Below are 24,622 nucleotides of genomic sequence, written 5' to 3'. Positions count from 1 at the left end.
TGAGGAGGAGAGAGAGAGACGACATAAAAGAGTGTGAGGAGGAGAGAGAGACGACACAAAAGAGTGAGGCGTTGAGAGTGAGGAAGTCGACATGTCTCTCTGGGATCTGATGCAAGTCGTGGCTCTTCTGCTGCTGATCCTGAAGCTGCTGAACCTCGTCTGGAGTTTTTTCAACTGTTTCCTGCAGTTCTTCGTCTCCAAGGTGTGGAGGACAGACCTGAGGAAGTTCGGACGTTGGGCAGGTAAAGTGTTTTTGTGATGGAAGAGAATTCTCTCACTCTTCCCTCACTCTTCTCCCTCTCTTCTCTCACTCTTCTCTCTCTTCCCTCTCTCTTCTCTCACTCTTCTCTCACTCTTCCTCTCTTCTATCTCTCTTCTTCCTCTCTTCTATCTCTCTTCTCTCACTCTTCTCTCTCTCTTCTCTCTCTCTTCACTTTCATGTTCTGGCTTAAACAAACACTCTTATTGTCACTCAAACACTTGCAGGAGCCGAGGTCTTAAGCAGAAAGTAGGTACTTGTTTACTCAAGTTACTGTAACACGTAAAAGGAAGTGTGATCAGGAAGAGGCTACACTTGTTAGCTTAGCTTGTGGCTAAACAACACATGAACGTTTGAAATGAAGACTTTGATGATGTCATATGTTGTGTATTTACAATAAACTTACACAAGATTCTAGTTGTTTTCAATAATCGATAATCAAAGTTGCAGCAGGTGAATCTGCTTTAGGTTTAGATCCAGTAGACCTTGTGTGGAGCCTGTCAATCAAGCTCAGGTGTGACATGATTGGAAAGTAAACATAAGAAACAGGTTTGAAATGCTAGGTTAGCTTGGTTTGCTCCCGTGTGTTAGCAAAGCTAATTGAGTTCAAACAGTGACAAATGTAATAAACCAGCATTGATGCTACATGCTACATGCTACATGCTAGCAGCTGTTGAATCATGACTGTCTGTGTTCGCAGTTGTAACCGGGCCGACGTCTGGGATCGGAAAGGCTTACGCTCTTGAGGTGAGTCTTCAGCAGAACGAACATTTTCCACATTTGAAAGTGAACGTTCTCGCAGCTGGCTAGGCGAGGCCTGGACATCGTGCTGGTGGGCAGAAGTGAGGAGAAGCTCCAGATGGTTTCCAAAGAAATCGGTGAGTTTCAATCCAGCATTGTGTGTCGTTGGAACAGACGAAGAGAAACTCAAACATGTTTCCCAGAGGAAACCTTCGGGCGACAGACCATCTCCATCCAAGTGGACTTCACGGAAGGAAAGAAGATTTACCCTGTGGTTGCTCAAGGGCTTCAAGGCCTGGAGGTTGGAGTCCTGGGTAAGAAACGAAGACGTTAGGAACATGTTGTGCTTCTGTTGTCAATGATCCTGTTTGTTCAGTTTCTCTCATCAAATAATAAAACCTGTTTATTAAATAAGTCAAACATCTTCAGGCACATTTTCGGTTTTTAATTGACAGTCAGGGAGGATACAGTGATAGAAAAGAAGAGAGAAGAGTAAGGGAGGATACATTGAGAGAAAAGAAGAGAGAAGAGTAAGGGAGGATACAGTGAGAGAAAAGAAGAGAGAAGAGTGAGGGAGGATACAGTGAGAGAAAAGAAGAGAGAAGAGTGAGGGAGGATACAGTGAGAGAAAAGAAGAGAGAAGAGTGAGGGAGGATACAGTGAGAGAAAAGAAGAGAGAAGAGTGAGGGAGGATACAGTGAGAGAAAAGAAGAGAGAAGAGTGAGGGAGGATAGAGTGAGAGAAAAGAAAAGAGAAGAGTGAGGGAGGATAGAGTGAGAGAAAAGAAAAGAGAAGAGTGAGGGAGGATACAGTGAGAGAAAAGAAGAGAGAAGAGTGAGGGAGGATACAGTGAGAGAAAAGAAAAGAGAAGAGTGAGGGAGGATACAGTGAGAGAAAAGAAGAGAGAAGAGTGAGGGAGGATACAGTGAGAGAAAAGAAGAGAGAAGAGTAAGGGAGGATACAGTGAGAGAAAAGAAGAGAGAAGAGTGAGGGAGGATACAGTGAGAGAAAAGAAGAGAGAAGAGTGAGTGAGGATACAGTGAGAGAAAAGAAGAGAGAAGAGTGAGGGAGGATACAGTGAGAGAAAAGAAGAGAGAAGAGTGAGGGAGGATACAGTGAGAGAAAAGAAGAGAGAAGAGTGAGGGAGGATACAGTGAGAGAAAAGAGGAGAGAAGAGAAGAGTGAGGGAGGATACAGTGAGAGAAAAGAAGAGAGAAGAGTGAGGGAGGATACAGTGAGAGAAAAGAAGAGAGAAGAGTGAGGGAGGATACAGTGAGAGAAAAGAAAAGAGAAGAGTGAGGGAGGATACAGTGAGAGAAAAGAAAAGAGAAGAGTGAGGGAGGATAGAGTGAGAGAAAAGAAGAGAGAAGAGTGAGGGAGGATACAGTGAGAGAAAAGAAGAGAGAAGAGTAAGGGAGGATACAGTGAGAGAAAAGAAAAGAGAAGAGTGGGGAGGATACAGTGAGAGAAAAGAAGAGAGAAGAGTGAGGGAGGATACAGTGAGAGAAAAGAAGAGAGAAGAGTGAGGGAGGATACAGTGAGAGAAAAGAAAAGAGAAGAGGGAGGGAGGATAGAGTGAGAGAAAAGAAGAGAGAAGAGTGAGGGAGGATACAGTGAGAGAAAAGAAGAGAGAAGAGTGAGGGAGGATAGAGTGAGAGAAAAGAAGAGAGAAGAGTGAGGGAGGATACAGTGAGAGAAAAGAAAAGAGAAGAGTGAGGGAGGATAGAGTGAGAGAAAAGAAAAGAGAAGAGTGAGGGAGGATAGAGTGAGAGAAAAGAAAAGAGAAGAGTGAGGGAGGATAGAGTGAGAGAAAAGAAAAGAGAAGAGTGAGGGAGGATAGAGTGAGAGAAAAGAAGAGAGAAGAGTGAGGGAGGATACAGTGAGATAAAAGAAGAGAGAAGAGTGAGGGAGGATACAGTGAGAGAAAAGAGTTATATTTATATAGAGCCTTTCTAGACCAGGGTCACAAAGCGCTTTGACAGCCATTCACACATACTGATGGGAGTAGGCTGCACACGCGCCAAGACTCCCATCAGGAGCAATCAGGGTAAAGTATCTTCAGGGACACAACGACACAAGCTTGTCTGGAGCTGGGATTGAACCTGCAACCTCTTGGACTGCAGGCAACCACTCTAGCATCTGAGCTATGACGCCCCACTTAAGGGACCTTAACTGAATGAGGTGGTGAGATGGATGGTGTCAAAAGGTCAAGGAGGATGAGGAGGATGGAGAGGAGGATGAGGATGGTGAGGATGGAGAGGAGGATGAGGATGGAGAGGATGGAGAGGAGGATGAGGATGGAGAGGATGGAGAGGAGGATGAGGATAGAGAGGATGGAGAGGAGGATGAGGATGGAGAGGATGGAGAGGAGGATGAGGATGGAGAGGATGGAGAGGAGGATGAGGATGGACAGGAGACCAGAATCAGCTGCCATGAGGAGATCATTTGTCATTTTAATGCTGTCTCAGTGCTGTGGAGTGAAACTGTTCATACAGGTTATTATTGAGTGAAACTGTTCATACAGGTTATTATAGAGTGAAACTGTTCATACAGGTTATTATTGAGTGAAACTGTTCATATAGGTTATTATTGAGTGAAACTGTTCATACAGGTTACTATTGAGTGAAACTGTTCATATAGGTTATTATTGAGTGAAACTGTTCATACAGGTTATTATTGAGTGAAACTGTTCATACAGGTTATTATTGAGTGAAACTGTTCATACAGGTTATTATTGAGTGAAACTGTTCATATAGGTTATTATTGAGTGAAACTGTTCATACAGGTTACTATTGAGTGAAACTGTTCTTATAGGTTATTATTGAGTGAAACTGTTCATACAGGTTACTATTGAGTGAAACTGTTCAAATAGGTTATTATTGAGTGAAACTGTTCATACAGGTTATTATTGAGTGAAACTGTTCATACAGGTTATTATTGAGTGAAACTGTTCATACAGGTTACTATTGAGTGAAACTGTTCATATAGGTTATTATTTAGTGAAACTGTTCATACAGGTTATTATTGAGTGAAACTGTTCATACAGGTTATTATTGAGTGAAACTGTTCATACAGGTTATTATTGAGTGAAACTGTTCATACAGGTTATTATTGAGTGAAACTGTTCATACAGGTTACTATTGAGTGAAACTGTTCATATAGGTTATTATTGAGTGAAACTGTTCATACAGGTTATTATTGAGTGAAACTGTTCATACAGGTTAATATTGAGTGAAACTGTTCATACAGGTTAATATTGAGTGAAACTGTTCGTATAGGTTATTATTGAGTGAAACTGTTCATACAGGTTAATATTGAGTGAAACTGTTCGTATAGGTTATTATTGAGTGAAACTGTTCATACAGGTAAATATTGAGTGAAACTGTTCGTATAGGTTATTATTGAGTGAAACTGTTCATACAGGTTAATATTGAGTAAAACTGTTCATACAGGTTATTATTGAGTGAAACTGTTCATATAGGTTATTATTGAGTGAAACTGTTCATACAGGTTAATATTGAGTGAAACTGTTCGTATAGGTTATTATTGAGTGAAACTGTTCATACAGGTTAATATTGAGTGAAACTGTTCATACAGGTTAATATTGAGTGAAACTGTTCATACAGGTTAATATTGAGTGAAACTGTTCATACAGGTTAATATTGAGTGAAACTGTTCATACAGGTTATTATTGAGTGAAACTGTTCATATAGGTTATTATTGAGTGAAACTGTTCATACAGGTTAATATTGAGTGAAACTGTTCGTATAGGTTATTATTGAGTGAAACTGTTCGTATAGGTTATTATTGAGTGAAACTGTTCATACAGGTTAATATTGAGTGAAACTGTTCATATAGGTTATTATTGAGTGAAACTGTTCATACAGGTTAATATTGAGTGAAACTGTTCATACAGGTTAATATTGAGTGAAACTGTTCATACAGGTTATTATTGAGTGAAACTGTTCATACAGGTTATTATTGGGTGAAACTGTTCATACAGGTTAATATTGAGTGAAACTGTTCATATAGGTTATTATTGAGTGAAACTGTTCATACAGGTTAATATTGAGTGAAACTGTTCATATAGGTTATTATTGAGTGAAACTGTTCATACAGGTTATTATTGAGTGAAACTGTTCATACAGGTTATTATTGAGTGAAACTGTTCATACAGGTTAATATTGAGTGAAACTGTTCATATAGGTTATTATTGAGTGAAACTGTTCATACAGGTTAATATTGAGTGAAACTGTTCATATAGGTTATTATTGAGTGAAACTGTTCATACAGGTTAATATTGAGTGAAACTGTTCATACAGGTTATTATTGAGTGAAACTTTTAATATAGGTTATTATTGAGTGAAACTGTTCATATAGGTTATTATTGAGTGAAACTGTTCATACAGGTTAATATTGAGTGAAACTGTTCATATAGGTTATTATTGAGTGAAACTGTTCATACAGGTTAATATTGAGTGAAACTGTTCATACAGGTTAATATTGAGTGAAACTGTTCATACAGGTTATTATTGAGTGAGAATGGAGTTGAGAGGCGACTGTTTTTTCAAGGATTTTGGAGACTAGAATAGAAAAGCTTTATTCATCCAGAGGGAAACACACTTTCACAACAGCGCAGTTTAAAAAAATAAAGTGCAAGGAAAAAGAAATAATAAAAGAGATAATACAAAATAAAATAAAAACGATCTTAAGAATATACAATTATTTACAAAATTAGAAATTTAACACTATTAACAAAATAAAATAGAATAAAAATAAAATAAAATAGAAATAAAAACGGAAAAAAAATTAAAAACACACGAGAAGAAAAACACTACGGATTAGCATCAGGATATTTAAAGTAGAGAGTTAAATGACACCAGTTGGGATGAAGGACCTTCTATAACGCTCCGTCCTACACTGGGGGGCCTGAGCCCCTGAAGGAGCTGCTCCTCCACGGTCAGGTGCAGTGGGTGGAGAGCGTTGTCCCTGATGGAGGAGAGTCTGGAGAGTGTCCTCCTCTCTCCCACCTCCTCCACCGAGTCCAGCGAGCGACAGGACAGAGCCTCGTGACCAGCCTGTTCAGTCTCTTACTGTCCCGGTCCTGCTGCTGCTCCCCAGCAGACCACAGCGTAGTGGATAGCAGAGGCTACCACCGAGTCATAAAAGGTCCTTAAAAGTGGTCTGACGAAGGGAAGATTCGATACAGGAAGGAAGTTGTTGAAGTCAGAAGGGTTATGTTATATCGAGGGGGTCGAGTTGAAGGTGGATGATGAGTCTGAACGACTCACTTCTGGAGAGTGAGGAGCTGGAAGGAGGATCACGAGTGTATGAAGGATGAGAGTCGCTGCTGAATGTTCTGAATTCTTGCAATGAAACAATTAAAGAGTTGCAGAAGGAGGTTGTGGGGTTGTAGTCCTGGGGTTGTAGTCCTGGGGTTGTAGGCCTGGGGTTGTAGTCCTGGGGTTGTAGTCCTGGGGTTGTAGTCCTGGGGTTGTAGTCCTGGGGTTGTAGGCCTGGGGTTGGAGTCCTGGGGTTGTAGTCCTGGGGTTGGAGTCCTGGGGTTGTAGTCCTGGGGTTGGAGTCCTGGGGTTGTAGTCCTGGGGTTGTAGGCCTGGGGTTGTAGTCCTGGGGTTGTAGGCCTGGGGTTGTAGTCCTGGGGTTGGAGTCCTGGGGTTGGAGTCCTGGGTTTGTAGTCCTGGGGTTGTAGTCCTGGGGTTGTAGGCCTGGGGTTGTAGTCCTGGGGTTGTAGGCCTGGGGTTGTAGTCCTGGGGTTGGAGTCCTGGGGTTGGAGTCCTGGGTTTGTAGTCCTGGGGTTGTAGTCCTGGGGTTGTAGGCCTGGGGTTGTAGTCCTGGGGTTGTAGGCCTGGGGTTGTAGTCCTGGGGTTGTAGTCCTGGGGTTGTAGTCCTGGGGTTGTAGTCCTGGGGTTGTAGGCCTGGGGTTGTAGGCCTGGGGTTGTAGTCCTGGGGTTGTAGGCCTGGGGTTGTAGTCCTGGGGTTGTAGGCCCGGGGTTGTAGTCCCGGGGTTGTAGTCCCGGGGTTGTAGTCCTGGGGTTGTAGTCCTGGGGTTGTAGTCCTGGGGTTGTAGGCCTGGGGTTGTAGGCCCGGGGTTGTAGTCCTGGGGTTGTAGTCCTGGGGTTGTAGTCCTGGGGTTGTAGTCCTGGGGTTGTAGGCCTGGGGTTGTAGTCTGTAGTATTACATCATAGTAATGTATTAGTATTAGATCATAATAATGTATTAGTATTAGATCATAATAATGTATTAGTATCTAATAATAATAATGTATTAGTATCTAATTATAATAATGTATCAGTATTAGATACTAATACTCTCTATATATCTAATATTTCTCTCCTTCAGTCAACAACGTAGGGATGGTTTTCTCCAACCGCTTCGAAAGGTTCTTGGACATCCCTCATCTGGACCAGGTAACCATGTGACCCTGAGGTGACCCTGAGGTGACCATGTGACCCTGAGGTAACCATGTGACCCTGAGGTGACCATGTGACTGTGAGGTAACCATGTGACCCTGAGGTGACCCTGAGGTGACCATGTGACCCTGAGGTAACCATGTGACCCTGAGGTGACCATGTGACCCTGAGGTGACCCCGAGGTCACCATGTGACCCTGAGGTGACCATGTGACCCTGAGGTGATCATGTGACCCTGAGGTGACCATGTGACCCTGAGGTCACCATGTGACCCTGAGGTCACCAGAGACAATAATTATTTCTCTTCCTGCAGAAAATTGACGACATCGTTAACGTGAACATCGTGTCGTTGCTGCAGGTACTGATGACATGAATGATAATAATATGACTAATAAATATAATAATACATCATAATAATAACATGATTCATACAATAATAATAATAAATATAATAATGAATCATAATTATAACATGATTAATACAATAATAATAATAAATATAATAATAAATCATAATTATAACATGATTAATACAATAATAATAATAAATACAATAATAATATATAATAATAACATATAATAATAATAAATATAATAATACATCATAATAATAACATGATTAATACAATAATAATAATAAATATAATAATAAATCATAATTATAACATGATTAATACAATAATAATAATAAATATAATAATACATCATAATAATAACATATAATAATAATTAATATAATAATAAATCATAATAATAACATGATTAATACAATAATAATAATAAATATAATATTACATCATAATAATAACATATAATAATAATTAATATAATAATAACATGATTCATACAATAATAATAATAAATATAATAATAAATCATAATTATAACATGATTAATACATAATAATAATAAATATAATAATAAATCATAATTATAACATGATTAATACAATAATAATAATAAATATAATAATAAATCATAATAATAACATGATTCATACAATAATAATAATAAATATAATAATAAATCATAATAATAACATGATTCATACAATAATAATAATAAATATAATAATACATCATAATTATAACATGATTCATACAATAATAATAATAAATATAATAATAAATCATAATAATAACATGATTAATACAATAATAATAATAAATATAATAATACATCATAATTATAACATGATTCATACAATAATAATAATAAATATAATAATAATATAATAATAACATGATTCATACAATAATAATAATAAATATAATAATAAATCATAATTATAACATGATTAATACAATAATAATAATAAATATAATAATAAATCATAATTATAACATGATTAATACAATAATAATAATAAATATAATAATAAATCATAATAATAACATGATTCATACAATAATAATAATAAATATAATAATAAATCATAATAATAACATGATTCATACAATAATAATAATAAATATAATAATAAATCATAATTATAACATGATTCATACAATAATAATAATAAATATAATAATAAATCATAATAATAACATGATTCATACAATAATAATAATAAATATAATAATACATCATAATAATAACATATAAAAATAATAAATATAATAATACATCATAATAATAACATGATTCATACAATAATAATAATAAATATAATAATAAATCATAATAATAACATATAATAATAATAAATATAATAATAAATCATAATAATAACATGATTAATACAATAATAATAAAATATATAATAATAACATGATTCATACAATAATAATAATAAATATAATAATAAATCATAATTATAACATGATTAATACAATAATAATAATAAATATAATAATAAATCATAATTATAACATGATTAATACAATAATAATAATACATATAATAATAACATGTTTCATACAATAATAATAATAAATATAATAATAAATCATAATAATAACATGATTCATACAATAATAATAATAAATATAATAATAAATCATAATAATAACATGATTCATATAATAATAATAATAAATATAATAATACATCATAATAATAGCATGATTCATACAATAATAATAATAAATATAATAATAAATCATAATAATAACATGATTCATACAATAATAATAATAAATATAATAATACATCATAATAATAACATATAAAAATAATAAATATAATAATACATCATAATAATAACATGATTCATACAATAATAATAATAGATATAGTAATACATCATAATTATAACATGATTCATACAATAATAATTAATAAATATAATAATAAATCATAATTATAACATGATTAATACAATAATAATAATAAATATAATAATAATAAATATAATAATAAATATAATAATAACATGATTCATACAATAATAATAATAAATATAATAATAACATATAATACTAATAAATATAATAATAAATATAATAATAACATGATTCATACAATAATAATAATAAATATAATAATAACATATAATAATAATAAATATAATAATAAATATAATAATAACATGATTCATACATTAATAATAATAAATATAATAATAACATGATTCATACAATAATAATAATACATATAATAATACATCATAATAAAGTGTGTTTTCCTCTCAGATGATCAAGATCGTTCTTCCAGGGATGGTCCAGAGGTGAGTCACAAGACTTCTGGGTGAGATCTGTCATGAAGGTTTGACAGGAAGTGCATTTTCCTGGCAGGAAGTCAGGCTTGGTCATCAGCTTGTCGTCGGTGGCGGCAGAGAGACACCAACCCCTGCTGGCGCCATATTCTGCCTCAAAGGTGCCGAACATCTTGATGACACGTCATGTGACACGTGACACGTCATGTGACACGTGACACGTCATGTGACACGTCATGTGACACGTCATGTGACACGTCATGTGACACGTCATGTGACACGTCATGTGACACGTCATGTGACACGTCATGTGACACGTCATGTGACACGTCATGTGACACGTCATGTGACACGTCATGTGACACGTCATGTGACACGTCATGTGACACGAGACACGTCATGTTACACGAGACACGTCATGTGACACGAGACACGTCATGTGACACGAGACACGTCATGTGACACGTCATGTGACACGTCATGTGACACGTCATGTGACACGTCATGTGACACGTCATGTGACACGTCATGTGACACGTCATGTGACACGTCATGTGACACGTGACACATCATGTGACACGTCATGTGACACGTCATGTGACACGTCATGTGACACGTCATGTGACACGTCATGTGACACGTCATGTGACACGTGACACGTCATGTGACACGTGACACGTCATGTGACACGTGACACGTCATGTGACACGTGACACGTCATGTGACACGTGACACGTCATGTGACACGTGACACTTCATGTGACACGTGACACGTCATGTGACACGTCATGTGAAACGTGTCATGTGACACGTCATATGACACGTCATGTGACACGTCATGTGACACGTCATGTGACACGTCATGTGACACGTCATGTGACACGTCATGTGACACGTCATGTGACACGTCATGTGACACGTGACACGTCATGTGACACGTGACACGTCATGTGACACGTCATGTGACACGTCATGTGACACGTCATGTGACACGTCATGTGACACGTCATGTGACACGTCATGTGACACGTCATGTGACACGTCATGTGACACGTCATGTGACACCTCATGTGACACGTCATGTGACACCTCATGTGAAAGGTCATGTGACACGTCGTGTGATACCTCATGTGACACGTCATGTGACACGTGACACATCATGTGACACGTGACACGTCATGTGACACGTCATGTGACACGTCATGTGACACGTCATGTGACACCTCATGTGACACGTCATGTGACACCTCATGTGAAAGGTCATGTGACACGTCGTGTGATACCTCATGTGACACGTCATGTGACACGTCGTGTGACACGTCGTGTGACACGTCGTGTGACACGTCGTGTGACACGTCGTGTGACACTAAAAGACTTTTTGATCGTCTCCTGCAGGTTTTCACTTCGTATTTCTCCCAAAGTCTGGATGCAGAATATAAATCCCGAGGCGTCACGTTCCAGGTACGACCAGGTCCTCAGTTATTCCAAGAATAATATTGTTGTGTTATTTATCTTCTTCTCTGATGCGGGGGGGCTGGAGTGCCTGGACAGGATGCCAGTCGCTCCCAAAAACACACAACCATTCACACACACAGTGATACCTGACAAGTTTTCAATCAACCTCTGTATGTTTTTGGACTGTGGGAGGAAACCGGATTAAAACCACTAACAGTTTCATCTGGTTTCCCATCTCAGCATGTTTGAAACATGTTTTTGACGTGTTTTTGACATGTGTGTTCAACAGGTGTGTTCGTCACGTGTTCGACACATGTGTTTGACATGTTTGTTTGTCTTGTGTTTGTTTGAGACGTGTGTGTTTGACATGTGTGTTTGATATGTTTGTTTGACATGTGTTTGTTTGACACGTGTGTGTTTGACCTGTGTTTGTTTGACACGTGTGTGTTTGACCTGTGTTTGTTTGACACGTGTGTGTTTGACGTGTGTGTGTTTGACGTGTGTTTGTTTGACACGTGTTTGACATGTGTGTTTCTATGACACGTGTGTGTTTGACGTGTTTTTGTTTGACATGTGTTTGTTTGACACGTGTGTGTTTGACACGTGTGTGTTTGACGTGTGTTTGTTTGACACGTGTTTGACACGTGTGTTTGTTTGACACGTGTGTTTGTTTGACACGTGTTTGACACGTGTGTGTTTGACGTGTTTTTGTTTGACATGTGTTTGTTTGACACGTGTGTGTTTGACACGTGTGTGTTTGACGTGTGTGTGTTTGACAAATGTTTCTTTGACACGTGTTTAACACGTGTGTTTGTTTGACATGTGTTTGTTTGACACGTGTGTTTGTTTGACATGTGTTTGTTTGACACGTGTGTGTTTGACGTGTGTTTGTTTGACATGTGTTTGTTTGACATGTGTGTTTGTTTGACATGTGTTTGTTTGAGACGTGTGTTTTTGACGTGTGTTTGTTTGACCTGTGTTTGTTTGACCTGTGTTTGTTTGACACGTGTTTGACACGTGTGTTTGTTTGACACGTGTGTTTGTTTGACACGTGTTTGACACGTGTGTGTTTGACGTGTTTTTGTTTGACATGTGTTTGTTTGACACGTGTGTGTTTGACACGTGTGTGTTTGACGTGTGTTTGTTTGACATGTGTTTGTTTGACATGTGTTTGTTTGACACGTGTGTGTGTTTGACAAATGTTTCTTTGACACGTGTTTAACACGTGTGTTTGTTTGACATGTGTTTGTTTGACACGTGTGTTTGTTTGACATGTGTTTGTTTGATACGTGTGTGTTTGACGTGTGTTTGTTTGACATGTGTTTGTTTGACATGTGTTTGTTTGACATGTGTGTTTGTTTGACATGTGTGTGTTTGACACGTGTGTGTTTGACATGTTTGTTTGACATGTGTGTGTTTGACCTGTGTTTGTTTGACACGTGTTTGACACGTGTGTTTGTTTGACACGTGTGTTTGACGTGTGTTTGTTTGACACGTGTTTGACACGTGTTTGTTTGACGTGTGTGTGTTTGACGTGTGTTCGTTTGACATGTGTTTGACACGTGTGTTTGTTTGACACGTGTTTGTTTGACACGTGTGTGTTTGACCTGTGTTTGTTTGACACGTGTGTGTTTGACATGTGTTTGTTTGACACGTGTGTTTGTTTGACATGTTTTTGTTTGACACGTGTGTGTTTGACGTGTGTTTGTTTGACCTGTGTTTGTTTGACACGTGTGTGTTTGACACGTGTGTGTTTGACACGTGTGTGTTTGACGTGTGTTTGTTTGACATGTGTTTGTTTGACGTGTGTGTGTTTGACGTGTGTTTGTTTGACATGTGTTTGACACGTGTGTTTGTTTGACACAGGTTTGTTTGACACGTGTGTGTTTGACCTGTGTTTGTTTGACACGTGTGTGTTTGACCTGTGTTTGTTTGACACGTGTGTGTTTGACACGTGTGTGTTTGACACGTGTGTGTGTTTGACACGTGTTTCTTTGACACGTGTTTAACACGTGTGTTTGTTTGACACGTGTGTTTGTTTGACATGTGTTTGTTTGATACGTGTGTGTTTGACGTGTGTTTGTTTGACATGTGTTTGTTTGACATGTGTGTGTTTGACATGTGTTTGTTTGACACGTGTGTGTTTGACACATGTGTGTTGGACGTGTGTTTGTTTGACATGTGTTTGTTTGACACGTGTGTGTTTGACCTGTGTTTGTTTGACACGTGTTTGTTTGACGTGTGTGTGTTTGACGTGTGTTTGTTTGACATGTGTTTGACACGTGTTTGTTTGACACGTGTGTGTTTGACCTGTGTTTGTTTGACACGTGTGTGTTTGACCTGTGTTTGTTTGACACATGTGTGTTTGAGACGTGTGTGTTTGACCTGTGTTTGACATGTGTTTGTTTGACACGTGTGTGTGTTTGACACGTGTTTCTTTGACACGTGTTTAACACTTGTGTTTGTTTGACATGTGTTTGTTTGACACGTGTGTTTGTTTGACATGTGTTTGTTTGACACGTGTGTGTTTGACGTGTGTTTGTTTGACATGTGTTTGTTTGACATGTGTTTGTTTGACACGTGTGTTTGTTTGACATGTGTTTGTTTGACACGTGTGTTTGACGTGTGTTTGTTTGACGTGTGTTTGTTTGACATGTGTTTGTTTGACACGTGTGTTTGACGTGTGTTTGTTTGACGTGTGTTTGTTTGACACGTGTGTGTTTGACACGTGTGTGTTTGATGTGTGTTTGTTTGATATGTGTTTGTTTGACACGTGTGTGTTTGACCTGTGTTTGTTTGACACGTGTTTGACACGTGTGTTTGTTTGACACGTGCGCTTCTATGACACGTGTGTGTTTGACACATGTGTGTTTGACACGTGTTTCTTTGACACGTGTTTGACATGTTTGTTTGTTTGACACTTGTGTGTTTGACGTGTGTTTGTTTGACATGTGTTTGTTTGACACGTGTGTGTTTGACACGTGTGTGTTTGACGTGTGTTTGTTTGACCTGTGTTTGTTTGACACGCGTTTGACACGTGTGTTTGACTGACACGTGTTTGACACGTGTGTGTTTGACGTGTGTTTGTTTGACACGTTTGTGTTTGACGTGTGTTTGTTTGACATGTGTTTGTTTGACACGTGTGTGTTTGATGTGTGTTTGTTTGACATGTGTTTGTTTGACACGTGTGTGTTTGACCTGTGTTTGTTTGAGACATGTGTGTTTGACACGTGTGTGTTTGACATGTGTTTGTTTGACATGTCTTTGTTTGACATGTGTGTGTTTGACACATGTGTGTTTGACGTGTGTTTGTTTGACCTGTGTTTGTTTGACACGTGTGTTTGTTTGACATGTGTGTTTGACTGACACGTGTTTGACACGTGTGTGTTTGAGGTGTGTTTGTTTGACACGTGTGTGTTTGAGGTGTGTTTGTTTGACATGTGTTTGTTTGACGTGTGTTTGTTTGATGTGTTTGTTTGACGTGTGTTTGTTTGACACGTGTTTGTTTGTGTGACACGTGTGTTTGACTGACACGTGTTTGACACGTGTTTGTTTGACACCTGTGTGTCTGACGTGTGTTTGTTTGACACGTGTGTGTTTCACGTGTGTTTGTTTGACGTGTGTTTGTTTGACACGTGTGTGTTTGACGTGTGTTTGTTTGACATGTGTTTGTTTGACACGTGTTTGTTTGACACATGTGTGTTTGACACGTGTTTCTTTGACACGTGTTTGACATGTTTGTTTGTTTGACACTTGTGTGTTTGACGTGTGTTTGTTTGACATGTGTTTGTTTGACACGTGTGTGTTTGACACGTGTGTGTTTGACGTGTGTTTGTTTGACCTGTGTTTGTTTGACACGTGTTTGACACGTGTGTTTGACTGACACGTGTTTGACACGTGTTTGTTTGACACGTTGTAATCCATGCGTTTGTTTCTTCTCGTCTGGACTATTGTAACAGTTTGTTTTCATGTCTTAACAAGAAGGATCTGTCTCGTCTGCAGTTGATTCAGAACTCTGAGCCGCTCTAGTAGAAGAACTCACATTTCTCCGATCCTTAAAACTCTTCACTGGCTTCCAGTTTCTTTCAGGATCAACTTTAAAATTCTGGTTCTTACTTTCAGAGCTATTCATGGTCAGGCTCCTCCTTACATCACTGATCTGATCCAGCCTTACACCCCAGCTCGGGCTCTGAGGTCTGTTGATCAGAATCTACTTATGGTTCCACGCACACGGCTCAGGACCAGAGGAGAGAAATCTTTTCAGGCTGTTGCTCATAAGCTTTGGAACGATCTTCCTCTCTCTTTGCGCTTGATGGAGTCTACTGACTCCTTTAAGAAACATCTTAAGACGTTTCTATTTGTTCAGGCTTTTCCTTGAATTTTGATCTCATGTGTTGTTCTCAGTATTATCTTGATCTTTAAAGTATGTACTTTTTTGAGTATTGTTTTGATTGTCTAAGCGCTTTGTGACCCTGGTCTTGAAAAGCGCTATATAAATAAATATTACTTACTTACTTACTTACTTACGTGTGTGTTTGACGTGTGTTTGTTTGACACGTTTGTGTTTGACGTGTGTTTGTTTGACATGTGTTTGTTTGACACGTGTGTGTTTGATGTGTGTTTGTTTGACATGTGTTTGTTTGACACGTGTGTGTTTGACCTGTGTTTGTTTGAGACATGTGTGTTTGACACGTGTGTGTTTGACATGTGTTTGTTTGACATGTCTTTGTTTGACATGTGTGTGTTTGACACATTTGTGTTTGACGTGTGTTTGTTTGACCTGTGTTTGTTCGACACGTGTGTTTGTTTGACATGTGTGTTTGACTGACACGTGTTTGACACGTGTGTGTTTGAGGTGTGTTTGTTTGACACGTGTGTGTTTGAGGTGTGTTTGTTTGACATGTGTTTGTTTGACGTGTGTTTGTTTGATGTGTTTGTTTGACGTGTGTTTGTTTGACGTGTGTTTGTTTGTGTGACACGTGTGTTTGACTGACACGTGTTTGACACGTGTTTGTTTGACACCTGTGTGTCTGACGTGTGTTTGTTTGACACGTGTGTGTTTCACGTGTGTTTGTTTGACGTGTGTTTGTTTGACATGTATGTGTTTGACACGTGTGTGTTTGACATGTGTTTGTTTGACACATGTGTGTGTTTGACACGTGTTTGTTTGACGTGTGTGTGTTTGACGAGTGTGTTTGACATGTGTTTGTTTGACACGTGTGTGTGTTTGACATGTGTTTGTTTGACACGTGTGTTTCACGTGTTTGTTTGACACGTGTTTGACACGTGTATTTCTTTGACACGTGTTTAACACGTGTGTTTGTTTGACATGTGTGTTTGACATGTGTGTGTTTGTTTGACATGTGTTTGTTTGATACGTGTGTGTTTGACGTGTGTTTGTTTGACATGTGTTTGTTTGACATGTGTTTGTTTGACATGTGTGTTTGTTTGACACGTGTGTTTGACGTGTGTTTGTTTGACACCTGTTTGACACGTGTTTGTTTGACGTGTGTGTGTTTGACGTGTGTTTGTTTGACATGTGTTTGACACGTGTGTTTGTTTGACACGTGTTTGTTTGACACGTGTGTGTTTGACCTGTGTTTGTTTGACACGTGTGTGTTTGACATGTGTTTGTTTGACACGTGTGTTTGTTTGACCTGTGTTTGTTTGACACGTGTGTGTTTGACACGTGTGTGTTTGACACGTGTGTGTTTGACGTGTGTTTGTTTGACATGTGTTTGTTTGACGTGTGTGTGTTTGACGTGTGTTTGTTTGACATGTGTTTGACACGTGTGTTTGTTTGACACAGGTTTGTTTGACACGTGTGTGTTTGACCTTTGTTTGTTTGACATGTGTGTGTTTGACCTGTGTTTGTTTGACACGTATGTGTTTGACACGTGTGTGTTTGACACGTGTGTGTTTGACACGTGTATTTGTTTGACATGTGTGTGTTTGACACGTGTGTTTGTTTGACACGTGTGTGTTTGACACATGTGTTTGTTTGACACCTGTGTGTTTGACACGTGTGTGTTTGATACGTGAGTTTGACACTTGTGTTTGTTTGACGTGTGTTTGCTTGACACGTGTTTGTTTGACACATGTGTGTTTCACACATATGTTTGTTTGACACGTGTGTGTTTGACACGTGTGTGTTTGACACGTGTGTTTGTTTGACACGTGTGTGTTTGACACATGTGTTTGTTTGACACCTGTGTGTTTGACACATGTGTGTTTGACACGTGTGTGTTTGACACGTGTGTTTGTTTGACGTGTGTTTGTTTGACACGTGTGTGTTTGACACGTGTGTTTGTTTGACACATGTGTGTTTGACACGTGTGTTTGTTTGACACGTGTGTGTTTGACACGTGTGTGTTTGACACGTGTGTGTTTGACACGTGTGTTTTTTAACACGTGTGTTTGTTTGACACGTGTGTGTTTGACGTATGTTTGTTTTACATGTGTGTGTTTGACACGTGTGTTTGTTTGACACGTGTGTGTTTGACACATGTTTGTTTGACACGTGTGTTTGTTTGACACGTGTGTGTTTGACGTGTGTTTGTTTGACACGTGTGTGTTTGACGTGTGTATGTTTGACACGTGTGTGTTTGAAGTGTGTTTGTTTGACGCGTGTGTTTGTTTGACGCGTGTGTGTTTGACGCGTGTTTGTTTGACACGTGTGTGTTTGACACGTGTGTTTATTTGACACGTGTGTGTTTAACACGTGTGTTTGTTTGACACGCGTGTGTTTGACATGTGTTTGTTTGACAGGTGTGTTTGACACGTGTTTGTTTGACACGTGTGTGTTTGACACGTGTGTGTGTGTTTGACACGTGTGTTTGTTTGACGTGTGTGTGTTTGACGCGTGTGTTTGTTTGACGCGTGTGTGTTTGACGTGTGTTTGTTTGACACGTGTGTGTTTGACACGTGTGTGTTTGACATGTGTGTGTTTGACACGTGTGTGTTTGACACGTGTTTGTTTGACACGTGTGTGTTTGACACGTGTGTTTGTTTGACACGTGTGTGTTTGACACGTGTGTGCTTGACACCCGTGTTTGTTTGACAAGTGTGTTTGTTTGACACGTGTTTGTTTGACACGTGTGTGTTTGACACGTGTGTGTGTTTGACATGTGTGTTTGTTTGACACGTGTGTTTGACACGTGTGTTTGACACGTGTGTTTGTTTGACGTGTGTTTGTTTGACACGTGTGTGTTTGACACGTGTGTGCTTGACACGTGTGTGTTTGACACACGTGTTTGTTTGACACGTATGTGTTTGACACGTGTGTGTTTGACGTATGTTTGTTTGACACGTGTGTGTTTGACGTGTGTTTGTTTGACACGTGTGTGTTTGACCTGTGTTTGTTTGACACGTGTGTTTGTTTGACACGTGTGTGTTTGACGTGTGTGTTTGACGTGTGTTTGTTTGACGCGTGTGTTTGACGCGTGTGTGTTTGACACGTGTGTGTGTTTGACACGTGTGTTTGTTTGACACGTGTGTGTTTGACACGTGTGTGTGTTTGACACATGTGTGTGTTTGACACATGTGTGTTTGACGTGTGTTTGTTTGACATGTGTGTGTTTGACACGTGTGTGTTTGACACTTGTGTGTTTGACACGTGTGTGTTTGACACATGTGTGTGTTTGACACGTGTGTGTTTGACACGTGTGTGTTTGACACGTGTGTGTTTGACACGTGTGTGTTTGACGTGTGTTTGTTTGACACGTGTGTGTTTGAAACGTGTGTGTTTGACGTGTGTTTGTTTGACACGTGTGTGTTTGACATGTTTGTTTGACACGTGTGTGTTTGACGTGTGTTTGTTTGACACGTGTGTGTTTGACACATGTGTGTTTGACACGCATGTTTGTTTCACACGTGTGTGTTTGACACGTGTGTGTTTGGCGTGTGTTTGTTTGACACGTGTGTGTTTGACGTGTGTTTGTTTGACACGTGTGTGTTTGACCTGTGTTTGTTTGACACGTGTGTGTTTGACGTGTGTATGTTTGACACGTGTGTGTTTGACGTGTGTTTGTTTGACCCGTGTGTGTTTGACGTGTGTGTGTTTGACGTGTGTTTGTTTGACGCGTGTGTTTGACGCGTGTTTGTTTGACACGTGTGTCTTTGACACGTGTGTTTGTTTGACTTGTGTTTGTTTGACACGTGTGTGTTTGACATGTTTGTTTGACACGTGTGTGTTTGACGTGTGTTTGTTTGACACGTGTGTGTTTGACACGCATGTTTGTTTGACAGGTGTGTGTTTGACACGTGTGTGTTTGACACGTGTGTGTTTGATGTGTGTTTGTTTGACACGTGTGTTTGTTTGAAACGTGTGTTTGTTTGACACGTGTGTGTTTGACCTGTGTTTGTTTGACACGTGTGTGTTTGACGTGTGTTTGTTTGACATGTGTGTGTTTGACGTGTGTGTGTTTGACGTGTGTTTGTTTGACGCGTGTGTTTGACGCGTGTTTATTTGACACGTGTGTGTTTGACACATGTGTTTGTTTGACACGTGTGTGTTTGACACGTGTGTTGGTTTGACACGTGTGTGTTTGACACATGTGTTTGTTTGACACGTTTGTGTTTGACACGTGTGTGTGTTTGACCTGTGTTTGTTTGACACGTGTGTGTTTGACGTGTGTTTGTTTGACGCCTGTGTGTTTGACGCGTGTTTGTTTGACACGGTTGTGTTTGACACATGTGTTTATTTGACACATGTGTGTTTGACACGTGTGTGTTTGACACGTGTGTGTTTGACACGTGTGTTTGTTTGACACGTGTTTGTTTGACACGTGTGTGTTTGACGTGTGTTTGTTTGACACGTGTGTGTTTGACACGTGTGTTTGTTTGACACATGTGTGTTTGACACGTGTGTTAGTTTGACACGTGTGTGTTTGACACGTGTGTTTGTTTGACACGTGTGTGTTTGACACGTGTGTGTTTGACATGTGTTTGTTTGACACGTGTGTGTTTGACACGTGTGTGTTTGACGTGTGTTTGTTTGACTCGTGTGTGTTTGACACGTGTGTTTGTTTGACACGTGTGTGTTTCACACGTGTTTGTTTGACACATGTGTGTTTGACACATATGTTTGTTTGACACGTGTGTGTTTGACACGTGTGAGTTTGACACATGTGTGTTTGACACGTGTGTGTTTGACACGTGTGTTTGTTTGACGTGTGTTTGTTTGACACGTGTGTGTTTGACACGTGTGTTTGTTTGACACAAGTGTGTTTGACACGTGTGTTTGTTTGACACGTGTGTGTTTGACACGTGTGTGTTTGACACATGTGTGTTTGACACGTGTGTTTTTTAACACGTGTTTGTTTGACACGTGTTTGTTTGACACGTGTGTGTTTGACGTGTGTTTGTTTTACACGTGTGTGTTTGACACGTGTGTTTGTTTTACACGTGTGTGTTTGACACATGTTTGTTTGACACGTGTGTTTGTTTGACGCGTGTGTGTTTGACACGTGTGTTTGTTTGACACGTGTTTGTTTGACACGTGTGTGTTTGACGTGTGTTTGTTTGACACGTGTGTGTTTGACGCGTGTGTATTTGACGCGTGTTTATTTGACACGTGTGTGTTTAACACGTGTGTTTGTTTGACACGCGTGTGTTTGACATGTGTTTGTTTGACAGGTGTGTGTTTGACACGTGTTTGTTTGACACGTGTGTGTTTGACACGTGTGTTTGTTTGACGTGTGTGTGTTTGACGCGTGTGTTTGTTTGCCGCGTGTGTGTTTGACGCGTCTTTGTTTGACACGTGTGTGTTTGACACGTGTGTGTTTGACATGTGTGTGTTTGACACGTGTGTGTTTGACACGTGTGTGCTTGACACCCGTGTTTGTTTGACACGTGTGTTTGTTTGACACGTGTTTGTTTGACACGTGTGTGTTTGACACATGTGTTTGTTTGACACGTGTGTGTTTGACACTTGTGTGTTTGACACGTGTTTGTTTGACACGTGTGTTTGACACGTGTGTTTGTTTGACACGCGTGTTTGTTTGACACGTGTGTGTTTGACACGTGTGTGTTTGACGTATGTTTGTTTGACACGTGTGTGTTTGACACGTGTGTGTTTGACCTGTGTTTGTTTGACACGTGTGTGTTTGACGTGTGTTCGTTTGACACGTGTGTGTTTGACGTGTGTGTTTGACGTGTGTTTGTTTGACGCATGTGTTTGACGCGTGTTTGTTTGACACGTGTGTGTTTGACACATGTGTTTGTTTGACACGTGTGTGTTTGACACGTGTGTGTGTTTGACACGTGTGTGTTTGACACGTGTGTTTGTTTGACACGTGTGTGTTTGACACGTGTGTGTGTTTGACACATGTGTGTGTTTGACACTTGTGTGTTTGACATGTGTGTGTTTGACGTGTGTTTGTTTGACATGTGTGTGTTTGACACGTGTGTGTTTGACACTTGTGTGTTTGACATGTGTGTGTTTGACACGTGTGTGTGTTTGACACGTGTGTGTTTGACACGTGTGTGTTTGACACGTGTGTTTAACGTATGTTTGTTTGACACGTGTGTGTTTGACGTGTGTGTTTGACGTGTGTTTGTTTGACGCGTGTGTTTGACGCGTGTTTGTTTGACACGTGTGTGTTTGACACGTGTGTTTGTTTGAAACGTGTGTGTTTGACACGTGTGTTTGTTTGACACGTGTGTGTTTGACACGTGTGTTTGTTTGACACGTGTGTGTTTGACACGTGTGTTTGTTTGACACGTGTGTGTTTGACACGTGTGTTTGTTTGATACGTGTGTGTTTGACACGTGTTTGTTTGACACGTGTGTGTGTTTGACACGTGTGTGTGTTTGACACGTGTGTGTTTGACGTGTGTTTGTTTGGCGCGTGTGTGTTTGACGCGTGTTTGTTTGACACGTGTGTGTTTGACACTTGTGTTTGTTTGACACATGTGTGTTTGACACGTGTTTGTTTGACACGTGTGTTTGACACGTGTGTTTGTTTGACACGCGTTTGTTTGACACGTGTGTGTTTGACACGTGTGTTTGTTTGACATGTGTGTGTTTGACACGTGTGTGTTTGACACGTGTTTGTTTGACACGTGTGTTTGACACGTGTGTGTTTGACACGTGTGTTTTTTGACACGTGTGTGTTTGACACGTGTTTGTTTGACAAGTGTGTGTTTGACACGTGTGTGTTTGACACGTGTGTGTTTGACGTGTGTTTGTTTGACACGTGTGTTTGACGTGTGTTTGTTTGACGCGTGTTTGTTTGACGTGTGTTTGTTTGACACGTGTTTGTTTGAAGTGTGTTTGTTTGACACGTGTGTTTGTTTGACACGTGTGTTTGACGTGTGTTTGTTTGACGCGTGATTGTTTGACACGTGTTTGTTTGACACGTGTTTGTTTGACGCGTGTGTTTGTTTGACGCGTGTGTGTTTGACGCGTGTTTGTTTGACACGTGTGTTTGACACGTGTGTGTTTGACACGTGTTTGTTTGACACGTGTGTTTGACACGTGTGTTTGTTTGAAACGTGTGTGCTTGACACGCGTGTTTGTTTGACACGCGTGTGTTTGACACGTGTTTGTTTGACACGTGTGTGTTTGACACGTGTGTTTGTTTGACATGTGTGTGTTTGAACACTTGTGTGTTTGACACGTGTTTGTTTGACACGTGTGTTTGACATGTGTGTTTGTTTGACACGTGTGTGTTTGACACGTGTTTGTTTGACAAGTGTGTTTTTGACATGTGTGTGTTAGACACGTGTGTGTTTCACACGTGTGTGTTTGACGTGTGTTTGTTTGACACGTGTGTTTGACGTGTGTTTGTTTGACGCGTGTTTGTTTGACGCGTGTGTGTTTGATACGTGTGTTTGACGTGTGTTTGTTTGACACGTGTGTGTTTGACACGTGTGTTTGTTTGACACGTGTGTGTTTGACGTGTGTTTGTTTGACACGTGTGTTTGACACGCGTTTGTTTGACGCGTGTTTGTTTGACGTGTGTTTGTTTGACACGTGTGTGTTTGACCCGTGTTTGTTTGACACGTGTGTGTTTGACACGTGTGTGTTTGACGTGTTTGTTTGACACGTGTGTTTGACGTGTGTTTGTTTGACACGTGTTTGACCTGTGTTTGTTTGACACGTGTGTGTTTGACACGTGTGTTTGACCTGTGTTTGTTTGACACATGTGTGTTTGACACGTGTGTTTGACGTGTGTTTGTTTGACACGTGTGTGTTTGACCTGTGTTTGTTTGACACGTGTGTGTTTGACACGTGTGTGTTTGACGTGTGTTTGTTTGACACGTGTGTGTTTGACACGTGTGTGTTTGACATGCGTTTGTTTGACACGTGTGTGTTTGACACATGTGTTATGATCCAGCACTAACTGCACTAACGCTCCTCCTCACCAGTGTGTCTCTCCTGCAATGGTTTCCACCAACATGACTCACAACCCTCAAACCGGCATCTTTGTTAAAACGGCCGAGTCATTCGTCAGCGACGCCTTGGACACGGTTGGTTACTCCATCAACACTCACGGCTGCCTCTCCCACAGCGTCCAGGTCAGTGAGGAGTTAATATATTAATGTTTTAACCGAGTTCAACACTTGTGTTCAACACTGTTCTCTTCTGCTGCAGGACAAACTCTTCAAGATTATGTTCCCGGACTTTGTGCGACTGTCTTCGTGGCAACTTGAGAAACTCATGCAGTTTTCCAATGAACAAGGACCGTCTAGTCGCGGGAAGAAGGTCCAGTGATGCGTGTCAAGTATACTGAGTCTTAACCAATCATGTTAAAGATAACTAGTGACGTCACTGACATGTATAATAATAATAATAATAATCTCTATTTATATCAAGTTAAAGATAACTAGTGATGTCACTGACATGTATAATAATAATAATAATAATCTCTATTTATATCAAGTTAAAGATAACTAGTGATGTCACTGACATGTATAATAATAATAATAATAATCTCTATTTATATCAAGTTAAAGATAACTAGTGATGTCACTGAACTCTACATCAAAAATCAATCATCTATTCTTTCATATATTAATGAATCAATGATGATGTAAAATAATACAAATGTCAGAATAAATCATGATTTAAAAAGTGA

General features: G+C 39.4%; 1 protein-coding gene across 1 annotated transcript; it reads left to right on the top strand.

The window, feature by feature from the left end:
• On the top strand, positions 1-24,622 carry hsd20b2 (hydroxysteroid (20-beta) dehydrogenase 2). Its single transcript, XM_087807210.1, has 11 exons — positions 1-242; positions 960-1,006; positions 1,062-1,137; positions 1,204-1,314; positions 7,361-7,428; positions 7,744-7,788; positions 10,064-10,098; positions 10,166-10,247; positions 11,482-11,547; positions 23,913-24,062; positions 24,139-24,622. The coding sequence occupies exons 1-11, from the start codon at positions 92-94 to the stop codon at positions 24,256-24,258; spliced, it is 951 nt and encodes a 316-aa protein (XP_087663336.1). The 5' UTR covers positions 1-91; the 3' UTR covers positions 24,259-24,622.

The sequence above is a fragment of the Callionymus lyra genome, chromosome 14, assembly GCF_982586985.1.
Source record: "Callionymus lyra chromosome 14, fCalLyr1.hap1.1, whole genome shotgun sequence".
NCBI classification, from domain to species: Eukaryota; Metazoa; Chordata; class Actinopteri; order Syngnathiformes; family Callionymidae; genus Callionymus; species Callionymus lyra.
This window is presented reverse-complemented; position numbering and strand designations above follow the sequence as displayed.